Source organism: Phyllobates terribilis, unplaced genomic scaffold, assembly GCF_046119375.1.
Source record: "Phyllobates terribilis strain yellow unplaced genomic scaffold, ASM4611937v1 Scaffold_4__5_contigs__length_816908805, whole genome shotgun sequence".
In the NCBI taxonomy this organism is placed as follows: domain Eukaryota; kingdom Metazoa; phylum Chordata; class Amphibia; order Anura; family Dendrobatidae; genus Phyllobates; species Phyllobates terribilis.
This window is the reverse complement of record NW_027362764.1, coordinates 580,640,603-580,663,578: the sequence shown is the minus strand read 5'-3', so window position 1 is coordinate 580,663,578 and position 22,976 is coordinate 580,640,603. Positions and strand designations below refer to the sequence as shown.

Genomic DNA, 22,976 nt, shown 5'->3' with positions numbered 1-22,976 from the left:
GAAGCTGGCCACTACCTCATGGCCGCTTCGGCAGCGAGGTATCCATACTCTGTCCCCAGCAGCCCGGCGGCCGGGTGTCCATGCTCGGTCCCCAGCCGCCAGGTGGTGGCCAGGTGTCCATACTCGGTCCCCAGCCGCCCTGATTTCTCCTGTCACCTTCCCCCACACTTTTCTTAGCCTGGCCTGCTTTAGGGCAGCTTTGGACGAGCCCACCACAGAACCAGACTCCTCCGGTGGGCCCTGGCTTCTCCATCAGGGGAGTTGAGAGTGCCTAGGTGAGGAGCATGATGATGATGATAGAAGTTAGCATCTGCTTTGTTTTCTTGGAATGCAAGCGCATGTATGTAATAGCGGCTAGGCCTGAGGTGGTCCGCGTTTAGGCGAATATCCTACCTCCTCCGAGGATTGCTGGATGTTTTCCTGCTACTATCCCAGTTCTATGACTCCCGTTAAAACAAAGCTTCAGGTGATGAATGATGGATGAGGTGGTGGCAAAGGAGAAAGAGCAGGAGGAACAGGGACCATTCACATCAATATCAGGCCAGTCAACCAGATATGTCTTGTAGGATATATTTCTGTAACAAAAGGAGCGGTTCGGCTACACAATTATAGGGCATACAGTGAGTGCAATGCCTACCAAAAATTTCGAGCCACTTCCATGCCCCTTGGAAATGACATGGAGGTCAGAGGGCGTTAACTAAACCTTTTTTTCGATTTATAGCAACTGGGTCTCCCGTGCACTGTTGGCCTAAGCAGTGAATGGAAGGCTTTCCAAAAATTATGAGGAACTGCAATGCCCCTTACAAGAGCCATGTGTGGCACCCCAGGGGTCTGGTCACCACAGTAATAGAGATATTACGTCGGAGAGCAAGTGGGAGGTTTCCTGGTCAGGATCCCTTAAACATGCAACATCTTCCTGCCCCAGTCCTGGGAGGGGAGAATTCTGCCCTTATAAACTGGATCTGGGGCGGGGTTGAGTGAGTCAGAGAACAGTCAGAGTCAGAGTGAGAGCAAGGGAAAGTAACAGCAAGGAGCTCTGTAGGAGCTAGGAGCTAAAGACCAGGGGCTGGAAGCTGAGCAGAGCTCGCCCTGGCAGAAGACAATAGGAACCGGACACAGGAGTCCGAAGCTGTGAGGACTTATATATCCAGCAGCAGAAACCAGCCGGCAGGGGATTTCAGGTCCTCTGGCCATAGAAGCCCGGAGGCTCAGTCACAAGCAAGGGACCAGCACCGCCGTCGTGGAGCGGAGACTAACAGAAGGCCCCAAGTCACCAGCCATACGGGTGAGCACTACACGGTACACTCAGGGACGTGGGCTACTTCTACCCGCTTACAGCAAGGTAGCCAGGAAGAGTGCAGACAGACGGGGAGGCCTACAACTCCACCTGGCCAGGGGAACTCCTGCTTGCTCACAGACTGACCAGGCCTCTTATGCTAGCCAGTACTCCCGGGAGGGTCTACCTTATAATCATCAGTAAAGACCCTGAACTGCACTGCAAAGACTCTGAGTCGTTCCTGCTGCGCTCGTGCACCATCACCCCCATCATCCAAACTCACTGCCCTGAGGCTATACTCCTCCCGAGGGGAGTTATCTCATTCTATGCTGCGCACACAACACCAGCCTCAGCGGTCTGCCTCACAGCGGTGGTACTCCCTGACCGCAATCCACGGGTGGCGCAGTCGGACAATTAACCTCAAAACCTAAGAAAGACTGCCACTGGTTTGACCAGCCTGAGCCACGGGACCGGGTCACCGCCACGGAGACTACAGACCCCAGAGACCCGGCACCGGGTATCCCACACACGTGTACACATGGCCCAGGGGGCGCGTCACATGCAGTACAGCATATTACAAACATAAGTCCCATTATTGGGGAGTGGGTGTCCCATAGTATTTGCTTATGCCTTGCAAGCAAAAGCTGCCAAAAATTAGGACGGAGCAACTTGCAATGCCCCTTAAAAGAGCCATGCAGTACAGCATATTACAAACATAAGTCCCATTATTGGGGAGTGGGTCTCCCATAGTATTTGCTTATGCTTTCCCAGCAAAAGCTGCCAAAAATTAGGACGGAGCAACTTGCAATGACCCTTACAAGAGCCATGCAGTACAGCATATTACAAACATAAGTCCCATTATTGGGGAGTGGGTGTCCCATAGTATTTGCTTATGCCTTGCAAGCAAAAGCTGCCAAAAATTAGGACGGAGCAACTTGCAATGACCCTTACAAGAGCCATGCAGTACAGCATATTACAAACATAAGTCCCATTATTGGGGAGTGGGTCTCCCATAGTATTTGCTTATGCTTTCCCAGCAAAAGCTGCCAAAAATTAGGACGGAGCAACTTGCAATGCCCCTTACAAGAGCCATGCAGTACAGCATATTACAAACATAAGTCCCATTATAGGGGAGTGGGTGTCCCATAGTATTTGCTTATGCCTTGCAAGCAAAAGCTGCCAAAAATTAGGACGGAGCAACTTGCAATGCCCCTTACAAGAGCCATGCAGTACAGCATATTACAAACATAAGTCCCATTATAGGGGAGTGGGTGTCCCATAGTATTTGCTTATACCTTGCAAGCAAAAGCTGCCAAAAGTTAGAACGGAGCAACTTGCAATGACCCTTACAAGAGCCATGCAGTACAGCATATTACAAACATAAGTCCCATTATTGGGGAGTGGGTGTCCCATAGTATTTGCTTATGCCTTGCAAGCAAAAGCTGCCAAAAATTAGGACGGAGCAACTTGCAATGCCCCTTACAAGAGCCATGCAGTACAGCATATTACAAACATAAGTCCCATTATTGGGGAGTGGGTCTCCCATAGTATTTGCTTATGCTTTCCCAGCAAAAGCTGCCAAAAATTAGGACGGAGCAACTTGCAATGCCCCTTACAAGAGCCATGCAGTACAGCATATTACAAACATAAGTCCCATTATTGGGGAGTGGGTCTCCCATAGTATTTGCTTATGCTTTCCCAGCAAAAGCTGCCAAAAATTAGGACGGAGCAACTTGCAATGCCCCTTACAAGAGCCATGCAGTAGAGCATATTACAAACATAAGTCCCATTATTGGGGAGTGGGTCTCCCATAGTATTTGCTTATGCTTTCCCAGCAAAAGCTGCCAAAAATTAGGACGGAGCAACTTGCAATGCCCCTTACAAGAGCCATGCAGTACAGCATATTACAAACATAAGTCCCATTATTGGGGAGTGGGTCTCCCATAGTATTTGCTTATGCTTTCCCAGCAAAAGCTGCCAAAAATTAGGACGGAGCAACTTGCAATGCCCCTTAAAAGAGCCATGCAGTACAGCATATTACAAACATAAGTCCCATTATTGGGGAGTGGGTGTCCCATAGTATTTGCTTATGCCTTGCAATCAAAAGCTGCCAAAAATTAGGACGGAGCAAGTTGCAATGCCCCTTACAAGAGCCATGCAGTACAGCATATTACAAACATAAGTCCCATTATTGGGGAGTGGGTCTCCCATAGTATTTGCTTATGCTTTCCCAGCAAAAGCTGCCAAAAATTAGGACGGAGCAACTTGCAATGCCCCTTACAAGAGCCATGCAGTACAGCATATTACAAACATAAGTCCCATTATTGGGGAGTGGGTGTCCCATGGTATTTGCTTATGCTTTCCCAGCAAAAGCTGCCAAAAATTAGGACGGAGGAACTTGCAATGCTGGCACCTTGGTGGTATAGTGGTGCTGGAGGCTGAGGATAAGGAGAAGATTAAACATCCGAAACGAGGAAGCGTATACACATGTGTGGGTGTGAAGCGGTGCATGTGAATACACCTCCCGAAATAACACAGTGGATTTGACTTTATGTTACTCTGCTGTCATTTGGTGGTGATGAGAAGTCTGGCCCAATCCAGCCCTTGTTCATTTTGATAAGGGTCAGCTTGTCAGCATTGTCAGTTGACAGGCGAGTGCGCTTATCAGTTATAATTCCCCCAGCGGCACTAAAAACACGCTCCGATAGCACGCTAGCGGCAGGGCAGGCCAGGACCTCCAAGGCGTACAGAGCGAGTTCATTCCAAGTGTCCAGCTTGGATACCCAATAATTAAAAGGCACAGAGGAATCACGGAGGACGCTGGTACGATCGGCAAGGTATTCCCTCACCATCTTTTGAAACTTTCCACTCCTTGTGAAAGTACCCCGCGCCTCAGGGCCTGTAAGCTGGGTGGGTGTCAGAAAACTGTCCCAGAACGTTGACAGTGTTCCCCTGCCTCTGCTGGATTGGAGTTGCATCTCTCTCGCCTGTACGCCTTGGTTGGGCAACGAACTGTGACCTCTGCCGCTAGCGTGTTCAGATGGGAATTTTTTTAAGAGTTCTGCAGCAAGGGCCTTCTGGTATTGCCCCATTTTTGTAGACCTCTCCACCTCAGGAATAAGAGAGTGAAAGTTCTCCTTGTAGCGGGGGTCTACAAGTGTCACCAACCAGTAATGACTGTCACCCAACATTTTGACAACGCGAGGGTCACGGTTAAGGCAGCGTAACATAAAGTCAGCCATGCGTGCCAGACTGGTAACGGGCAAAATTTCCGTGTCCTCACCAAGATGACGACTGACCATGCTCTCCTCCTCCTCCTCCTCTTCCTCCTTCCCCCTGTCCTCAGGCCACCCACGCTGAACCGACGGTATGACACTTGTACAGGTACTACCGTCTACAACGCATGATAGCAGCTCCTGTTCTTCCTCCTCCTCCTCTCCCTCATTGTCCCCCAATGCACGTTGGGATGAGATGAGGCTGGGCTGTGTGTAATCGCCCGCTACGGCTTCTTGATCCATCTCATCATAATCTGGCTGCAATGCCTCCTCTTTAATTCTCTGCAGAGAGCGTTGCAAAAGACAGACAAGTGGGATGCTGACACTAATGATGGCGTCATCGCCACTCACCATCTTGGTGGCCTCCTCAAAGTTTGTCAGGATGGTACATATGTCAGACATCCAGGTCCACTCCTGAGGTCTTATGTGTGGAGTCTGACCTGAATATCGACGGCCTTGTTGCAGCTGGTACTCCACAACTGCTCTCTTCTGCTCACAAATCCTTTGCAACATGTGGAGGGTAGAGTTCCAACGTATGGGGACATCACACACCATTCGGTGTGCCGGAAGCTGCAAACGCTGCTGCAACACAGCAAGGGCGGCGGAAGCTGTAGCCGACTTGCGAAAATGAGCTGACAGGCGGCGTACTTTCACAAGCAGATCTGGCAACTCAGGGTACGATTTAAAAAACCGCTGAACCATGAGGTTAAGCACATGAGCCAGGCATGGTACGTGTGTGATCTCACCTCGCCTCAGAGCCGCCACCAGGTTACGGCCATTGTCACACACGACCATGCTGGGATGTAGGTTCAGCGGTCTCAGCCACAGATCTGCCTGCTCTTTCACAGCTGTCCACAACTCACAAGCAGTGTGAGGTTTATCACCTAAGCTTATGAGTTTCAGCACAGCCTGTTGCCGCTTGGCGGAGGCAGTACTGCAATGCTTCCAGCTTGTAACTGATGTGGTGATATCTGAGATGGAGGCTGAACATGAGGAGGAGGAGGAGGATGATGCGCAGGAGCTGTACACTGTGGGGGCAACTCTGACTGACATAGGGCCCGCAATCCTCGGTGTGGGGAGGATGTGTTCCGTCCCAAGGTCCGACTGGGTCCCGGCTTCCACTATGTTTACCCAGTGTGCCGTCAGAGAGATGTACCGTCCCTGGCCACAAGCACTTGTCCACGTGTCCGTTGTCAGGTGGACTCTCCCAGTAACTGCGTTGTTGAGGGCACGGCAGATGCTTTGGGACACGTGCTTGTGTAGTGCGGGGATGGCACACCGGGCAAAATAGTGTCGGCTGGGGACCGAGTACCGAGGGACGGCCACCGCCATAAGATTGCAGAAGGATTCCGTCTCCACCAGCCTAAAAGTCAGCATTTCCAATGCAAGCAGTCGTGAAATGTGCGAATTTAGGACTGTGGCCTGTGGGGCGTTAGCTGCGAATTTCCGCTTTCGTTCAAAGGTCTGGGATATGGACAATTGAACGCTGCGGTGGGACGTGGACGTGGACATTGATGCTGTTTCTTGAGAAACTGCCATAACAAGTGAAGACTGAGAGAAGGGGGCATCTTTACATGCAGTATGGACAGGGGATTGCCTTGCACACACAACAGGGGGTTCTATTGCACGCACAACAGTGGAAGAAGCAGTGGTGACACCCGCTGACACTGGTTGTGGACCCTGGGTTTCGCCCCACAAAGTCGGGTGCTTTGCTGCCATGTGCCTGATCATGCTGGTGGTGGTCAGGCTGGTAGTTTTGTCACCCCTGCTGATGCTGGCATGGCAGGTGGAACATATGGCCTTTTTGGGGTTATCAGCAGAGTCTTTAAAAAAATTCTAGACTCTGGAAGACCTACCGCTTGTACTGGCAACGTCCCTGTGTTGGTGTTACGGGGAACGGTTGCCTGCCTTCTGTCTGCGGCCACCACACTGCTTCTTCCTGCCTGTTGGGGTACTCTGCCTCCCTCCCCCTGTGTGCTGCTGGCCTCACTCTGCATGTCCTCCTTCCACGTTGGGTCATTTACTAGATCATCCACTACCTCCTCCTCTTCCACTTGCGCACCACGATCCTCCTCCTCACTTCCTGGCAATTGTGTCTCGTCATCGTCCACCTCTTGTGACAGATTGCCAACGTCGACTTCCTGTGGCCGTGGCTGTTCAAATATTTGGGCATCGCAACATGGGATCTCCTCTTCCACCACTTCAAGCGTATCAGGCGAGGGGCCCAAATATGGAAATGGACCAGTGAACAGCTCTTCAGAGTGTCCAAGTGTGGGATCACTTGCTGTCTGACGACACTCGGCATGGTGGGAGGAAGGAGCATCAGGGTGAGGAGGAGTATGCGGTCGAGACTCACGGCTACTAAGAGTTGACCATGTGGAAGACAGACCGGAGGTGGTGGTGCCCAGGTAACTGGAAGTATTGTCTGCTATCCAATTAATAACCTGCTCACACTGATCAGTTCTCAATACTGGTGTTGTTCTGTGCTTCCCTAGTAATTCGGTCAAGAAGTGGGAGCGAGAAGATGTGGCTGTTGGTTGTGGCACATTTTCACCTTGGCCACGGCCCCCGTCCTCTGCACGAACCATCACCAGAACGTCCACTTCCACGTCCCTTGCCACGCGCCTTGCCCATTGTAAATGAAGTAAAATAGCTTACACTTGCACTATCAATGGAAAAAGGGTAATAAAGAGTAGATTAGAACCGTGGAAGAGGAAAACCACAGTTATTGTTTACTGGGGTATACCACACTTTTTAAAATAGAGATATTTGCGGCTGAACAGTGAGCGACACACTCAAACTGCTTTTTTTTTAGATACCAAAGGCCCAAAACTGGATAGTACAGCGATTTGACCCGTGGAACTGCGAAACCACACTGGGATGTCGGGCCTACACAAGACTATTTTCAACAGATATATTTTTGTGTCACAACAGTCAGGAGACACTACTGTTTTTCTTTACGGAAAAAACTACCAAAACCTGAATAATAGAGATTTTTTACCGTGGAACAGCAAAACCACAGTTATAATTTACTGGTGTATACCAGGCTTTTTAAAATATATATATATTTGCGGCTGAACAGTGAGCGACACACTCAAACTGTTTTTTTTTAGATACAAATGGCCCAAAAGTGGATAATACAGAGGTTTGTACCGTGGAACTGCAAAACCACACTAGTATTTCTCGGGCCTACACCAGACTATTTTCAACAGATATATTTGTGTCTGAAAAATCAGGGAGACACTATTTTTTTTTTTTTTTTACAGCAAAAAATGCAAAAAGCAGGATAATAGAGATTTTTTACCGTGGAACAGCAAAAGCACACTTCTGTCTCTCTGGCCTACACCAGACTATTTTCAACAGATATATTTGTGTCTGAAAAATCAGGGAGACACTATTATTATTTTTATACAGCAAAAAATGCCAAAAACAGGATAATAGAGATGTTTTACCGTGGAACATCAAAACCACAGTAATAATTTACTGGTGTATACCAGGCTTTTTAAAATATATATATATATATTTGCGGCTGAACAGTGAGCGACACACTCAAACTGTTTTTTTTAGATACAAATGGCCCAAAAGTGGATAATACAGAGGTTTGTACCGTGGAACTGCAAAACTACACTTGTATTTCTCGGGCCTACACCAGACTATTTTCAACAGATATATTTGTGTCTGAAAAATCAGGGAGACACTATTTTTTTTTTTTTACAACAAAAAATGCAAAAAGCAGGATAATAGAGATTTTTTACCGTGGAACAGCAAAAGCACACTTCTGTCTCTCTGGCCTACACCAGACTATTTTCAACAGATATATTTGTGTCTGAAAAATCAGGGAGACACTATTATTATTTTTATACAGCAAAAAATGCCAAAAACAGGATAATAGAGATGTTTTACCGTGGAACATCAAAACCACAGTAATAATTTACTGGTGTATACCAGCCTTTTTAAAATATATATATATTTGCGGCTGAACAGTGAGCGACACACTCAAACTGGTTTTTTTTAGATACAAACGGCCCAAAAGTGGATAATACAGAGGTTTGTACCGTGGAACTGCAAAACCACACTTGTATTTCTCGGGCCTACACCAGACTATTTTCAACAGATATATTTGTGTCTGAAAAAATCAGGGAGACACTATTATTTTTTTTTTACAGCAAAAAATGCAAAAAGCAGGATAATAGAGATTTTTTACCGTGGAACAGCAAAAGCACACTTCTGTCTCTCTGGCCTACACCAGACTATTTTCAACCGATATATTTGTGTCTGAAAAATCAGAGGCACACTTTTTTTTTGGGGGGGGGGGGGGGCACCAAAAGGTTAATAAGATGGGTATTTGTACATTGTGAAGGAGGAAAAAAAAAAGAGGATTTAGATTAAAAAAAAGAATTTTTCCTGGCCCCCGGGACCTGGAGCTAAGTCCAGCAATTTCAGCAACAGGAGCAGCACACAGGACTGTAATGCAGCGTTTGCTGGTATAACCACTGCGTCTCCTATACAGCCTGCCTGCCTGCCTGATATACCTGGGATGGATATTAGTCCTGAGAAGGACTGTTTGTTTGATCTGGCAGCCTTTACAGACCCTACACTAACTATTTTGCAGGATATATCTCTCCCTAAATCAGCAGCGCTGTCCTTACACTGTCTGATCCGGAGCGACTGTGTCCAAGATGGCGGCGCCCGGTTTTAAATACTTGAGGTGACGCTGTGCGGCCAGCCAATCACTGTAATGCCCACAAACAACATGGCTGCGGCATTACAGTGACTGGCTGGCAATCCCTGCATGTTCATTGGCTCTGTAAAGAGCGCCAAACATGCAGGGCGGAGACCCGAGCTCCCGCCCGAGTAACCCGGAAATGCTCGGTGCTCGCCGAACATCCCGAGTAGCGTGATGCTCGGGCGAGTATCGAGCAGTGTCGAGCATGTTCGCTCAACACTATTGACTACATAGAAGTGTGTCCACTAAATAGTACCAATCAAGGGATATCCATTCTAAGCAAACATAGTATAGTAGATATACTATCGCAGGTCGCGGTGAAACGCGTCAGGGTGTAGAGAGACTTAACTGCTGGCTGCCAGAGACTGACATCATGGCTTCAGGTGGAGTAATGGAGTAATTACTATTATCTACTATACTTATTGAACGAATAGGATATTTTCTTTTTTTTCTCCATCCCACAACAGCACTTACTTGCTCATCTTTGCTTTCTATGATAACCATCTTGGCTCCTTTTAATTCACAGGACATTTCAGCATCTTCAAAAGTATCTCTTCCACTTGAAAAATAGTAGCATTTGTCAGTAAAATTTCTCCATTCATTTGGGCACCCTAAAATGAACACAAAATCTTTTTATCGATATGTAACTGGTTGGAACATTTTCCACTTACATAGACTGTACAGATACATTTTGCGGGCCACTCAGTACTATACAGTAGTTATATCTCTGCGTAGGAGAGTCAATAAGTATGGCTGTAATATTCTACAACCTATCTGAGCCATAACAGCGCTCAACAGCACACAATGTATGAATTTTGAAACGATACAGACTGCTCCATAATCTGGCCATTTTTTGTGGAGCTCAACTGTCTGAAGACATCTGCTGTCAGATCAAACAAATGTGGGAATGTTGATTTGGTCAGTAATTTTTTTCCCAAATTACAAGCAATGCTAGAAGTGTCTGACAATTGTCTCCCGAGTCCCTATGGAAAAAAACATGTGCACTCAGCAAGTCCAAGAGGGTATGTTTATTAAGGAGTTCGGGAAACAGCTGTAAGCCAGCATATGGGCTTGTTCACACTTTCAGTGTTTGCAGTGTTTATTCATGTGCCAAAAATACAGCATTTTACAGTCTGTGGCGTTTTTTTTCTTTGCATTTTTAAACCATCAATTCGTTTTTCAAATCTGCAACATGTCAATTAGCGGTTTGCAACGTTTTTAACCCACTCAAATGAATGCTTAAAAAATGTGTGGCACCCCAGGGGTCTGGTTTCCACAGTAACGGCAATGTTATGTCTGAGAGCAGGTGGGAGGTCTCTTGGTCAGGGATCCTGTGCATGCCACACCTCCTGCCCAGTCCTGGGAGGGGAAGAACTTCCCCTATATAAACCTAGGGCTGAGGCAGGGTTAGTGAGTAGAGAAGAAGTAGAGACAGAGAAGAGCAGCAGATATAGGAAAAGAACATCAGGAGCTCTGTGGGAGCAGTGCTATAAGGAGTCAGGGGCTGGCAGCTGCAGAGCTCGCCCTGACTGAGAAGCTATCACCGGACCCGGAGTCCGAGGCTGTGGGGACTAATCTTTACCCAGCAGCAGAAACCGCCCGGCAGGGGATTTCAGGTCCTCTGGCCAAGAAACCCGAAGGCACGGTCACACGCGTGGGACCAGCACCGCCGTCGTGGAGCGGACGCCACTAGAAGGCCCCGAGTCACCGGCCATACGGGTGAGCACCACACGGTACACTCAGGGACGTGGGCTACTTATACCCGCCTCTAGCAAGGTAGCCAGAAGAGTACAGTCAGTTTGGGAGGCCTACAACTCCGCCTGGCCAGGGGAGATCCCATCTGCTCAAGGACTGACCAGGCCCCGATCGCTAGCCAGTACTCCGGGAGGGTCTATCTTTATCACCAGTAAAGACCCTGAACTACACCGCATCGTCTCTGAGTGATTCCTGCTACCCCCATCATCCACGTCGGCTGCCCTGAGGCCATACCCCTCCCGTTGGGGGTGATACTATCACGCTGCACAATCCTACCACCGGCCTCAGCGGTCTGCCCTGCAGCGGCAGCTCCTTCGCTGCATTCAACGGGTGGCGTAGTTGTCCAACATCTACCGCTAATACAACGCCACTTAGTCTCACTGGGCACGGACCGGGTCACCGCCACGAGACTACAACCCTCAACAGATCCGGCTCCGGGTAAGCTCCTGCATGCGCAACGCTGTGCGACACAGGCCCAGGGGTGCGTCAAATGCAACTAAAAAAAAAGCATGAAAAAAAGCATGAAAAAACGCTCATAATGTACGCAGCATTTTCCTGCCACTACCTACCTTTTTCATGCACACAAAAACCCACTACAAAAATGTCCTGTGTGATCATACCCTATATCTATGGTATATGACTACCTCTACTTTTCCTCAATGTAGATTATACCACAGCTGAGATTTAGGAGAGGATTTATAATATTTTGCTGTGCAAAGTCCATATAATTGAATTAAAAAAATCTTCTCATTGTTCTTTATCCAGTTCTTGTTATTATAGGATTTTAGTTGTATTAATTTAGTGTAGAAGAGAACTAATGTGTAGCTCTTTCTTTTCCCTTTGGGACACAGATTTCCTTTCTTGTATTGTCTTGCATAGACAACATAGAGGGGTGCTTTGAATTACTGAAAAAACGCAACCTGTGAACATAGCCTGATTCTATGCTACAAAGCTGAAAAGTCAGCTTCAGAATTCAGTGTGAATTATCCTACTGCGACTACGCCTGTAGCTACTGCAACAGTTAGAATATTTTTAGATTTTTTTCGTATCAGAACAGTCAATTAAAAAAAAAACAAAAAAAAAACAAACACCAAACAAGCATTCTGCACATGCACCTTAAAAGGGAAACTGACAGGTGATACATACTACCCAAACTGTGGACAGCATGTATCAGCCATTGGCTGTAGAATCCCAGCCGTGTATGTTTTAATATACTTTAATAGCTGCACTGTGCACTAGTCATACAGGCGGGTCCCCGGCGGCTTCTCCGCTGACAGTGACTGACAAGTCTCTGACTATACATGCATGCATGTGTGTAGATAAAAACTGGAATGACAATAAGCGCAGTAGTGTCTTTTCCGGATTACAAAAGAGAAAGTAAAACGGGATTTGCTCACCTGGAAGGGGGCGGGTTGTGAAAGTCTTATAAGTAAATACGGCTGCTGCAGATCCACCAGATAGTAAGCAAACTAGGAGATGAAAGTGGATGTAAAACTGCGCTGCCGAGAATCCAGTATACAATAGGAGACCAGATGCGGTATGGATGCGGTTTTATTTGTCAACACGTTTCGAGGTGATCATACCTCTTCATCAGGGAAAACCATAATGATAATGATGATGTCTCTGACTATATGCACACGCAGGCAGAGGTTTGTCAGTCATTGTCAGCGGGTGGGGAGAAGCCGCCGGGGACCCGCCTATACGACTAGTTAATAGTGCAGCTCTGTCCCCAGCTATTAATAGCATGTCGAAGAGTTTTCCGAGACAAACATACATGGCTGTGATTGTACAGCCAGTACCTGATACATACTGCCCACGATTTGGGCAGAATGTATCAGCTGACAGGTTCCCTTTAAATAGCTGTTGTCAGGACACTCATTTGGCTGATAAATCTCCATAAAGATGATGTCAGGGGAGATTCAGGATCCATACACATAAGATAATTAGTTGGCCCTGGCAAAGTTGGAAGGTTTGACTTTAATTTGTTTAAGGGCCTTAAAAACCATACACTGAGACAGATATGCAAGAAAGTCACTGTTCTCACCTGGAAATAGATCTGTGCTGACACACTCATCAGAAACATGGCTAAAACTCTAGTGGAAGTTTGTTTTATCTACATCCGCCTACTTTACAATACGCTTACAGATAGGATAAAAAGCATTTGCTACTTCACCAACATGATATGTAGATTTGTAAATATTTGACTATGATTGCTTTTCACTTACCTGACACTGAAGGGTATATTTCAAGTTCGGATGTGGCAACGTCATGTAATGATAGAGATCTTGCAACATCTCCAGGAGGTCCAGGTGGTCCTCTAGGCCCTATCAAACCTGGTAATCCAGGTATGCCAGGTGGGCCAGGTGCCCCCCTAATACCAGGAATGCCAGGTTCACCAATGATCCCTTTAATTCCTTGTGGGCCTGTTGGGCCAGGGGGCCCTGCAAGTCCGTTTGTCCCAGGAGGTCCTGGTAAACCTGGATCGCCTTTAGGTCCTGGTTCACCACTTTTTCCTGGTGACCCCCTTTGCCCTTTATTTCCTTGTGGGCCCTTTGAGCCTCTTGATCCTTTTTCTCCTGGAGGGCCAATTGCTCCAGGGAGGCCCTTTTCACCTGCAGGTCCTGGAAAACCTGTTATCCCAGTATCCCCTGTCTGTCCCTTTGGTCCAATTGGTCCCATGGGTCCAAGGGGTCCTCTTTCACCTTTTGGTCCCCTAGGACCTGGTGGCCCTGTAATAATTCAAAAAAAGGTATTAACAATATTCTATAAATGGTCAGATACATAATGCTCTAAAGGATTTACTCATTTACTCTGCTGTTGTACGTGGCTAAAGGGTATTAATGGAACTTTTTATATATGGGGTTAGTAACACAAAAATCGTAATTATCTTTAATGACATATAAAACCATAGCTGCAAGCATGTAAAGATGGTTTTACCACTTAGGCCATTATTCTAAAATCTCAGTTCTTGTGTTGGAACCATAATTTATGTTAGACTTTTCTTCAAATTATATATACATGATTTGACCCACCAAAGGAACAAACTTCAAGTATCCTGCCTACTTCTATAGACGATCTGTTGATAATTTTGATTTGTATAGATTACACCAGTTACATTATGATGTTTTATTATATTTTATGTATCTGTCGTTATAGTAACATGGTGTTTCTTCTTAAAAAGCAATATAGTAGTCTCCTATTAGGTAGTTGACATAGTGCTTAGGTGAAATGGCCATGATGCCATGATGCTGGAGGCTACTGCCTCAGGCCCTTTGTAGAAAATGCCTGAGCGGTGATGTAGAAAGCGTGTCTTCGGACAATTAGATAAGACTGCTATAATCCCTGCACCGGTAAACTGGCACGTAGTGAGGGCTCGCCCAAGCATTGCTGATCATGAGGCCTAGTAGGATGATGGCGGAAGTCTTCCATTTTTATAGTGAGAGGGGCCTGAGAGCAATACATTAGGACTGGTATGGAGTGCTAGATTATAGCCACCTGTAACCTGCTATGATTTCCTAGGGCAAAGGACCATGTGCTCACAGAATTGTGCTCCTCAACTCAAACTGTGAGTTTGCAGATCAATGAGAGAACCAAATCCCTTGTGTATCTCATAGTGAAGTGTAACCGCCACTATTTTTCCATAAGCATAACACGTCAGTACATTCTTCTTGGGGAGATAAGCATGGGTGAATGGATGTGGCTCTTGTTTGTCTTGTCCTTCTTGTCTTCCTAATATCCTGTCAGTCAGTCAGTATGTCCTGTGTCTGTGGTTTCTCTATGTGCAGCCTCCATGTCTTCCTATTATCCTGTCAGTTTTCAGTCAGTATGTCCTGTGTCTGCAGCTTCTCTATGTGCGGCCTCCATGTCTTCCTATTATCCTGTCAGTTGTCAATGAGTATGTCATGCGTCTGCGGCTTCTCTATGTGCGGCCTCCATGTCTTCCTATTATCCTGTCAGTCAGTATGTCCTGTGTCTGTGGCTTCTCTATGTACAGCCTCCATGTCTTCCTATTATCCTGTCAGTTGTCAGTCAGTAGGTCCTGTTTATGTGGCTTCTCTATGTGCGGCCTCCATGTCTTCCTATTATCCTGTGAGTTGTCATTCAGTATCTCCTGTGTCTGTGGCTTCTTTATGTGCAGCCTCCATGTCTTCCTATTATCCTGTCAGTCAGTATGTCCAGTGTCTGTGGCTTCTCTATGTGCAGCCTCCATGTCTTCCTATTATCCTGTGAGTTGTCAGTCAGTATGTCCAGTGTCTGTGACTTCTCTATGTGCAGCCTCCATGTCTTCCTATTATCCAATCAGTTGTCAGTCAGCATGTCCTGTGTCTGCGGCTTCCCTATGTGCTGCCTCCATGTCTTCCTATTATCCTGTCAGTCAGTATGTCCTGTGTCTGTGGCTTCTCTATGTGCGGCCTCCATGTCTTCCTATTATCCTGTCAGTTGTCAGTCAGTATGTCTTGTGTCTGTGGCTTCTCTACGTGCGGCCTCCATGTCTTCCTATTATCCTGTCAGTTGTCAGTCAGTATGACCTGTGTCTGCAGCTTCTCTATGTGCGGCCTCCATGTCTTCCTATTATCCTGTGAGTTGTCAGTCAGGATATTATGTGTCTGTGGCTTCTCTATGTGCGGTTTCCATGTCTTCCTATTATCTTGTCAGTTGTCAGTCAGTATGTCCTGTGTCTGTGGCTTCTCTATGTGCGGCCTCCATGTCTTCCTATTATCCTGTCAGTCAATGTGTCCTGTTTCTGCATCTTCTCTATGTGCGGCCTATATGTCTTCCTATTTTCCTGTCAGTCAGTATGTCCTGTGTCTGCAGCTTCTCTATGTGCGGCCTCCATGTCTTCCTATTATCCTGTCAGTCAGTAAGTCCTGTGTCAGCGGCTTCTCTATGTGCAGCCTCCTTGTCTTCCTATTCTCCTGTAATTCAGTATGTCATGTGCCTGCAGCTTCTCTTTGTGCGGTCTCTATTTTATTCTGTCAGTGGTCAGTCAGTATGTCCTGTGTCTGCGGCTTCTCTATGTGCGGCCTCCATGTCTTCCTATTGTCCTTTGAGTTGTCAGTTAGTATGTCCTGCGTCTGCGGTTTATCTATGTGCGGCCTCCATGTCTTCCTATTATTCTGTCAGTCAGTATGTCTTGTGTCTGCGGCTTCACTATGTGCGGCCTCTGTCTTCCTATTATCCTGTCAGTCAGTTTGGCCTGTGTCTGCGGCTTCTCTATGTGCGGCCTCCATGTCTTCCTATGACCCTGTGAGTTGTCAGTCAGTTTGTCCTGTGTCAGCGGCTTCTCTATGTGCGGCCTCCATGTCTTCCTATTATCTTGTCAGTCAGTATTTCCTGTGTCTGTGGCTTCTTTATGTGCGGCTCCATGTCTTCCTATTATCCTGTCAGTCAGTTTGTCCTGTGTCTGCGGCTTCTCTATGTGCGGCCTCCATGTCTTCCTATTATCCTGTGAGTTGTCAGTCAGTATGTTCGGTGTCTGTGGCTTCTCTATGTGCGGCCTCCATGTCTTCCTATTATCCTGTGAGTTGTCAGTCAGTATGTCCTGTGTCTGTGGCTTCTCTCTCTGCGGCCTCCATGTCTTCCTATTATCCTGTCAGTCAGTATGTCCTGTGTCTGCGGCTTCTCTATGTGCGGCCTCCATGTCTTCCTATTATCCTGTCAGTCAGTATGTCCTGTGTCTGCGGCTTCTCTATGTGTGGCCTCCATGTCTTCCTATTATCCAGTCAGTTGTCAGCCAGTATGTCCTGTGTCTGCGGCTTCTCTATGTGCAGCCTCCATGTCTTCCTATTATCCTGTCAGTCAGTATGTCCTGTGTCTGTGGCTTCTCTCTCTGCGGCCTCCATGTCTTCCTATTATCCTGTCAGTCGGTATGTCCTGTGTCTGCGGCTTCTCTATGTGCGGCCTCCATGTCTTCCTATTATCCTGTCAGTCAGTATGTCCTGTGTCTGCGGCTTCTCTATGTGTGGCCTCCATTTCTTCCTATTATCCAGTCAGTTGTCAGCCAGTATGTCCTGTGTCTGCGGCTTCTCTATGTGTGGCCTCCATGTCTTCCTATTATCCAGTCAGTTGTCAGTCAGTATGTCCTGTGTCTGTGGCTTCTCTATGTGCAGCCCCCATGTCTTCCTATTATCCTGTGAGTTGTCAGTCAGTATGTCCTGTGTCTGTGGCTTCTCTATGTGCAGCCTCCATGTCTTCCTATTATCCTGTGAGTTGTCAGTCAGTATGTCCTGTGTCTGCGGCTTCTCTATGTGCGGCCTCCATGTCTTCCTATTATCCTGTGAGTTGTCAGTCAGTATGTCCTGTGTCTGTGGCTTCTCTATGTGCAACCTCCATGTCTTCCTATTATCCTGTCAGTTGTCAGTCAGTATGTCCTGTGCCTATGTCTGCAGTTTCTGCTGGCGAGGTGCGGGCAGAAAGTGAGTGACCTGAGTTACCTGAACCCTTCCAATGGAAGATAACAAAAGGAAGTGGCATCAGATAAATAGATACAGTGAATATTGCAAGTAAATGTCATGATGATGATGCGACATCTACACTTGACTTGCTGGATTGCTGAGGGATTGTATAAAACCCATGTCCAACTGAATGTAACTGTAAAGAATAATATACAAAGTGACGAAATTGCCACTAGATTGCAAGCTCACCTGCCAATAAAGAAAAGTTTGTACTGCTATAGTGCTTTACTGTGAGACGTTTGAACAGAAGTGACCCTCTACATTTTGGTAGGTATCATTGCAGTGACGGAAGCAACAAGCAGTTTTGAAGCTTATACCCTCCACACTGTGATCTGTTCTGTGGCTTCAGTACTAGCAAATCTTCTAAAGTTTAAAGGGAACCTGTCAGCAGGTTTTCCCAATAAAAACTAAAGCCACGACCTTTATCTTCTCTTGCCTGCACTCGAACAATCTTTATATAAGCCCCCAACTCCTGCTGCATATCCAAAAAAATGCTTTTTCTAATTCTCCCAAACCGTATGCTAATTGGAATGGTCCTGTTCTATGGGCATTGTTGGTCTTTGCTCGATGCCTCCGCTATCCTCAAGATTGCGGTCTCCTGCCTTGATTGAAGCAGCCCTGCACTGGCACACTCTGCTCTTCTCTACTGAGGGCAGAACAAAGTCCTGTAATGTCCATGCGCCCATAGAAGGAGAGCAAAGTGCACCTGTGCAGACCTATACTTCAGCTGAGATCTGCTGCACTGTGTGGATGACACAGGACGCGTCATCCACATCAATCAAGGCAGGAGACTGCAATTGTGAGGAAAGAGGAGGCACCAAGCAAAGGCTAACAATGCCCATTCATCCACATCAATCAAGGCAGGAGACCGCAATTGTGAGGAAAGAGGAGGCACCAAGCAAAGGCTAACAATGCCCATTCATCCACATCAATCAAGGCAGGAGACCGCAATTGTGAGGAAAGAGGAGGCACCAAGCAAAGGCTAACAATGCCCATTCATCCACATCAATCAAGGCAGGAGACCGCAATTGTGAGGAAAGAGGAGGCACCAAGCAAAGGCTCACAATGCCCGTTGGACAGACAGCGCCAATTAGCATATGATTTGGGAGAATTCTAAAAGATATTTTTCGAATATGCAGGGTGAATTGGGGACTTATATACGGATTGCTGGACTGTGGTGCAAAAGGAGTTAAAGGTGGTGGCTTCGATTTATATTGGGAAAATCTGCTGACAGGTTCCCTTTAATGGACAAAATATTCTGCTGATAGAGTGGACTGAGCATAAACAAACAATGGATCCTTTCTGCCAAGTCACAGAGTCCTGTCAGGCTGACCTGATTTTGTACCCTTTGAGGGGAGATACTTTCAATGCTGTGTTTGTATCACCACTGGAACAGTATCTTGGAGGCCGTATTACAATGATTACAGACTTTTTATGGTGACACTGCTACAGCCCCTGATCTGCGCAAGAAATTTTACTAACAGAAGCAGAGCCATGGAGAAACCACACAACAACTTATGGTGGGCGTGGAATAATTATGGAACTGCTTGGCCAGGAAGGACCATAAAAGCAGTGTAGTCCAACCACGAGGAGGGCTCTAAGGCTGTGTGCCCACTATGCGTTTTTTAAACGTTTCCGCAGTGGCAATTCCGCTGCAGAAACGCTTAAAAAACGCTTGGTAGAAGGTCTGCAATGTTCCCCAATGATAATCCGCATGTGCTGTACACATGCTGCGGAAATATCTGCTGCGGATTATCATTGCGGAAAAATCTGCAGCACTACCAATTATTTTGCGTAAGCTTGGCGTTTTTGCCGCCATTGACTTGCATTCAATTGCTTAATATCCGCATGACTACATGTGCACATGAGGATATTAAGCGATTCAATGTGCGGATGGTACCCAGGTCTGGAGAAAAGGAGACTCTCCTCCAGACCCGGGTACCATAGTACCTGAAAGAAAAAAGATTTTAAAATAAAAAATAAACATTATACTTACCTTCTGATGGCCCCCGGTCTCCTTAGCAATGCGTCCAGGCTCCCTGGCAGCTCGCGATGGTCTAAAAGGACCTTCCATGACGTCATTTAGTCATGTGACAGGCCACTCGACCTAAATGCAAGCCAGAACGAGGCTCTCATAGAATTGTGTTGAGTTGTGACCTCCAGCTCGCTCCATGAAACACCGGGCAGGTCTCAATCTGTGGGAGACCGACGGGAGTAGCAGGTGATAACAGATGACCCGCAGGGTAAGTATAAGACAGGGGACTTAGATTTAAAGCTCTAGTCCAGTGCTGTAATAAAAAAACACTGGAGTGGTGCTTTAAACACTGCTGGCATTTGCATTTAAGCGGAATGGTTTCTGCTATGGTTATGTGTGACATGCAGAAGTAGTGCTGGTGCTTTAAAAGCATCCAGCAACTATAGGGGTTAACACAGTCACAGGAGAGGGGGAGTGTTTTAGCTGAGCCCCAGGGGGATTGTGGGGAAGTTGTTTACTGTCTGGCTGGAGCTGAAGAGAAAGGTGGTGTGTGTGTTCTGTATCTCACAGAAGCGCCCCTGCAAGTGAAAAGGATTCAAGTCAGGAGTGAAGCTAAGCACAGGTCAGATAGAGTTCCTGAACAAGCAGTGCAGAGTATTGTCAGGCATAAAGATAAGGACTGGAAGAAATGGTGTCACAGGGATCATCTCCCTCAGCAAACCCTCCCCCTCGCCTCCATCTCACTGTGCTGAAAAGAATGCTGTGTTCATTAATGTGCCTTTGCATTAGAACTGTGCTGTCTTGTACTACTGGGAAGACTGTGAACTGCTGTGCTGCTAAGGAAACTGTACTGTTTGTCACTGGAGCCTGTTGCTCAAAAGACTTAACTTGCACTGGCTTGGCGGCTTCTTATTAAATGCTACTGTTCTACTGTTTATGAGGACTCTTGTCAAGTGTGTCTGGTCAGCAAGTGAAACAAGCTACGTGTCTGTGCCTGAGGGTCAATACCCCTGTGTGCCTGAGAGAAGCTGCAGCACATGGTCTATGGTTGCTCTGAGTAACGGTTCCCCCAGGATTCCAAAGAATTCATGTAACCTGTCTCGCCCCTATCTGAACCTAGCGGCGTGTGTGTAACATATGTCTTCACTTTATCCCTCTGTGGTGTCATGTTTATATTTACTTTAGTTTTTGTGATTTTTTTTTTTTAGTTTTTTATATTCAGCCTGATGTTATTTACATTTTGTTGCCTTGTTGCCTGCTACAGAGGGCATGATATATATTAGGACTGCAGGGGATACATGTTTTTGGCACAGTTGTCTCTAACTTTAGGCCTACTGTATGCTGCTTTATTACTTATATTATTTATATAAATTATATTACTATATCTGTATCAATTTGATATAAGTGTATAGAAAAGCCCCATGTGGGCAACTGCTTTTTCAGTGACCTGCCCATTTTGTTTGAAATCTTGTGCAGACTGAGTAACTGGCTGCTGTGCAATAAAATGGTGCTGTCATTGCTTTGGGCGGCGCAAGCACAGTCATCTCTAAAAGATATTATTGGGCCGACAACTCAATCTGTGCAAGCGCCACCCATTGCAATGTCAGAGCTGGGTGAGATTTCAAACATAGGAGACAGGTAACTTAAAAAGCAGTGATCTACCATTCACACACCGGAGGCAGGCGGGGTTGTCTGGGAATCACAGACAGGGAGGAGACGCTTCAGTGTACAGTCCGGCCCCTGTGCACCAAAATCTAATTAGCAGAAAACTTCAAATGTTGATTAAAGAACAACAAAAAAGCCGATTTCTTCACCAGAGGTATCAATGTAATCAGTAGCACAGCACCATTACAGCCATGTTTTTACATTACAAAATTGTGCTGACATTCCAGGTGGACCTCCATACGGATATCCCATATACCATAAATGTCTGTAGATGGATTACCCGATTTAGTCAACACAGTAAATTAGAAATGCTGTAATTTACATTTCTATTTATGTTAACATTCTTAGAAACTAACAAACCACCAGTGTTAGATTTATACATTCACTTTCAGACTTGTTCTTCATATAAAGATGGCACTATGGAACAGTTAATCTATAGCTTATGGTTTCTTCTTCACCAGCTGCTCACTGTATATGTTCTCAATATATTTACTGCATTGCTAAACTAAATATATAATCAAAAAGACTCTTAAAAAGCTCCAAAAGTGAAAATTGCCTGTGTGTTAGCAAAGAACTATTTCAGCATTTTTTTTAACTAAAACCCAATAATCATAAACTTATAAGTAAAAATATATGTTTAAGTATACCATATCCTACCTTGCAATATGGTGAAATTCTTTATGATTTGCCCATGCTTTGAATCAACCAACTTCATCTCTTCCATGATAATTGATAAATTGGCCACTTCGTTATCTAGCCTTTGTCTCATTGTATCCTGTTGAGCCCTGAGAGAAGATGTGTCTAGCTGAATATTGGAGATAGAGCTATTCAGCTGACCTAAATCTTCTGTGTGTTTACTCAGCGTATCGGTGCAAGTTGTTCTTACATCATTGAGATTACTTGTCAGCGTCCTTAGATGATGAGCAGTGTAACTTATATTGGTAATAATACCTACGATATCTTCTTCAAATTTCTGGAAACGCTCTTCCAAATAGTTGAATTTGACATTTGTCCTATTCTCATATTCTTTATGATAATCCTGGAGATCCTTAAGGTTTTGTTCATTTGATTGTGCAGTCATAGTGATGTTTTCAATCTGAATACCAAGATTGTTGAGTTGATTGCTCATTTCTTCTACGGTCTCATTGTTGGCTTTGACGAGGACTGAGTTATTTGTGGCAATGCTTTGTAGATTCTGGACTCTCTCTTTCAACCAGTCTGTATCCTTTCGAGTTTGAAGAACAGCTTGTTGAAGGCTTTGAAAATCATTCTTGATACGTTGAATAGCTTGGCTCGTATCATCAACAGACCTCTGTAAAGTGCTTATAACTGTCCTTTGCTGAGTCTGCGTCAAGTTTAAGTTACTTATACTCATAGTTAGTATGTTGCTTGACTGCATTTGGCTTTGAAGATTTGTCTGCAGACTGCTGGTGTCCTGCTGTAAACTGGAAACGTAACTGTTATATACCTGTAGTGTTTGATTGACTCCATTGATCATCAGAGAGTTAGTGTCTAAGGCGGTTTTCATTTGGCTTTGTTTTGCATCTAGAAAGCCATCAGCTTCTTGTAGTTTCTCCAGGGTATCTTTGTTTCTGCTACTTTTTTCTGTAATCTCACGTAGTTGCTGACGAATGGCTAAGATATCCGATCTCACACCGGAGAGTTCTGTGTTAGTGTTGATTGACTTTTCTCCAGCTTGATCATCTGCAAAATATATACCACATGCTAGGAAGTGATACACTTTCAAATTGGCCATGTTGTCATATATTTATCTTTTCTACCATAAACTGAGGTCTTGTTTCAGTGACTCATTCTGAAATGCGTTCCAATCACCCTGATGACATGTTTA

The 22,976-nt window shown here is 45.9% G+C and overlaps 1 protein-coding gene across 1 annotated transcript in view; it reads right to left on the bottom strand.

The window, feature by feature from the left end:
- The window catches only part of COLEC12 (collectin subfamily member 12), a 203,938-nt gene that overhangs the window by 16,336 nt on the left and 164,626 nt on the right, over positions 1 to 22,976 (bottom strand). Inside the window, exons 5-7 of the mRNA XM_073679131.1 lie at positions 21,785 to 22,831; positions 13,258 to 13,761; positions 9,752 to 9,888 (exon numbers count right to left, since the gene is read on the bottom strand). Of these exons, the coding sequence (XP_073535232.1) occupies positions 9,752 to 9,888; positions 13,258 to 13,761; positions 21,785 to 22,831 (1,688 nt within the window). The remainder of the gene's footprint in view (positions 1 to 9,751; positions 9,889 to 13,257; positions 13,762 to 21,784; positions 22,832 to 22,976) is intronic.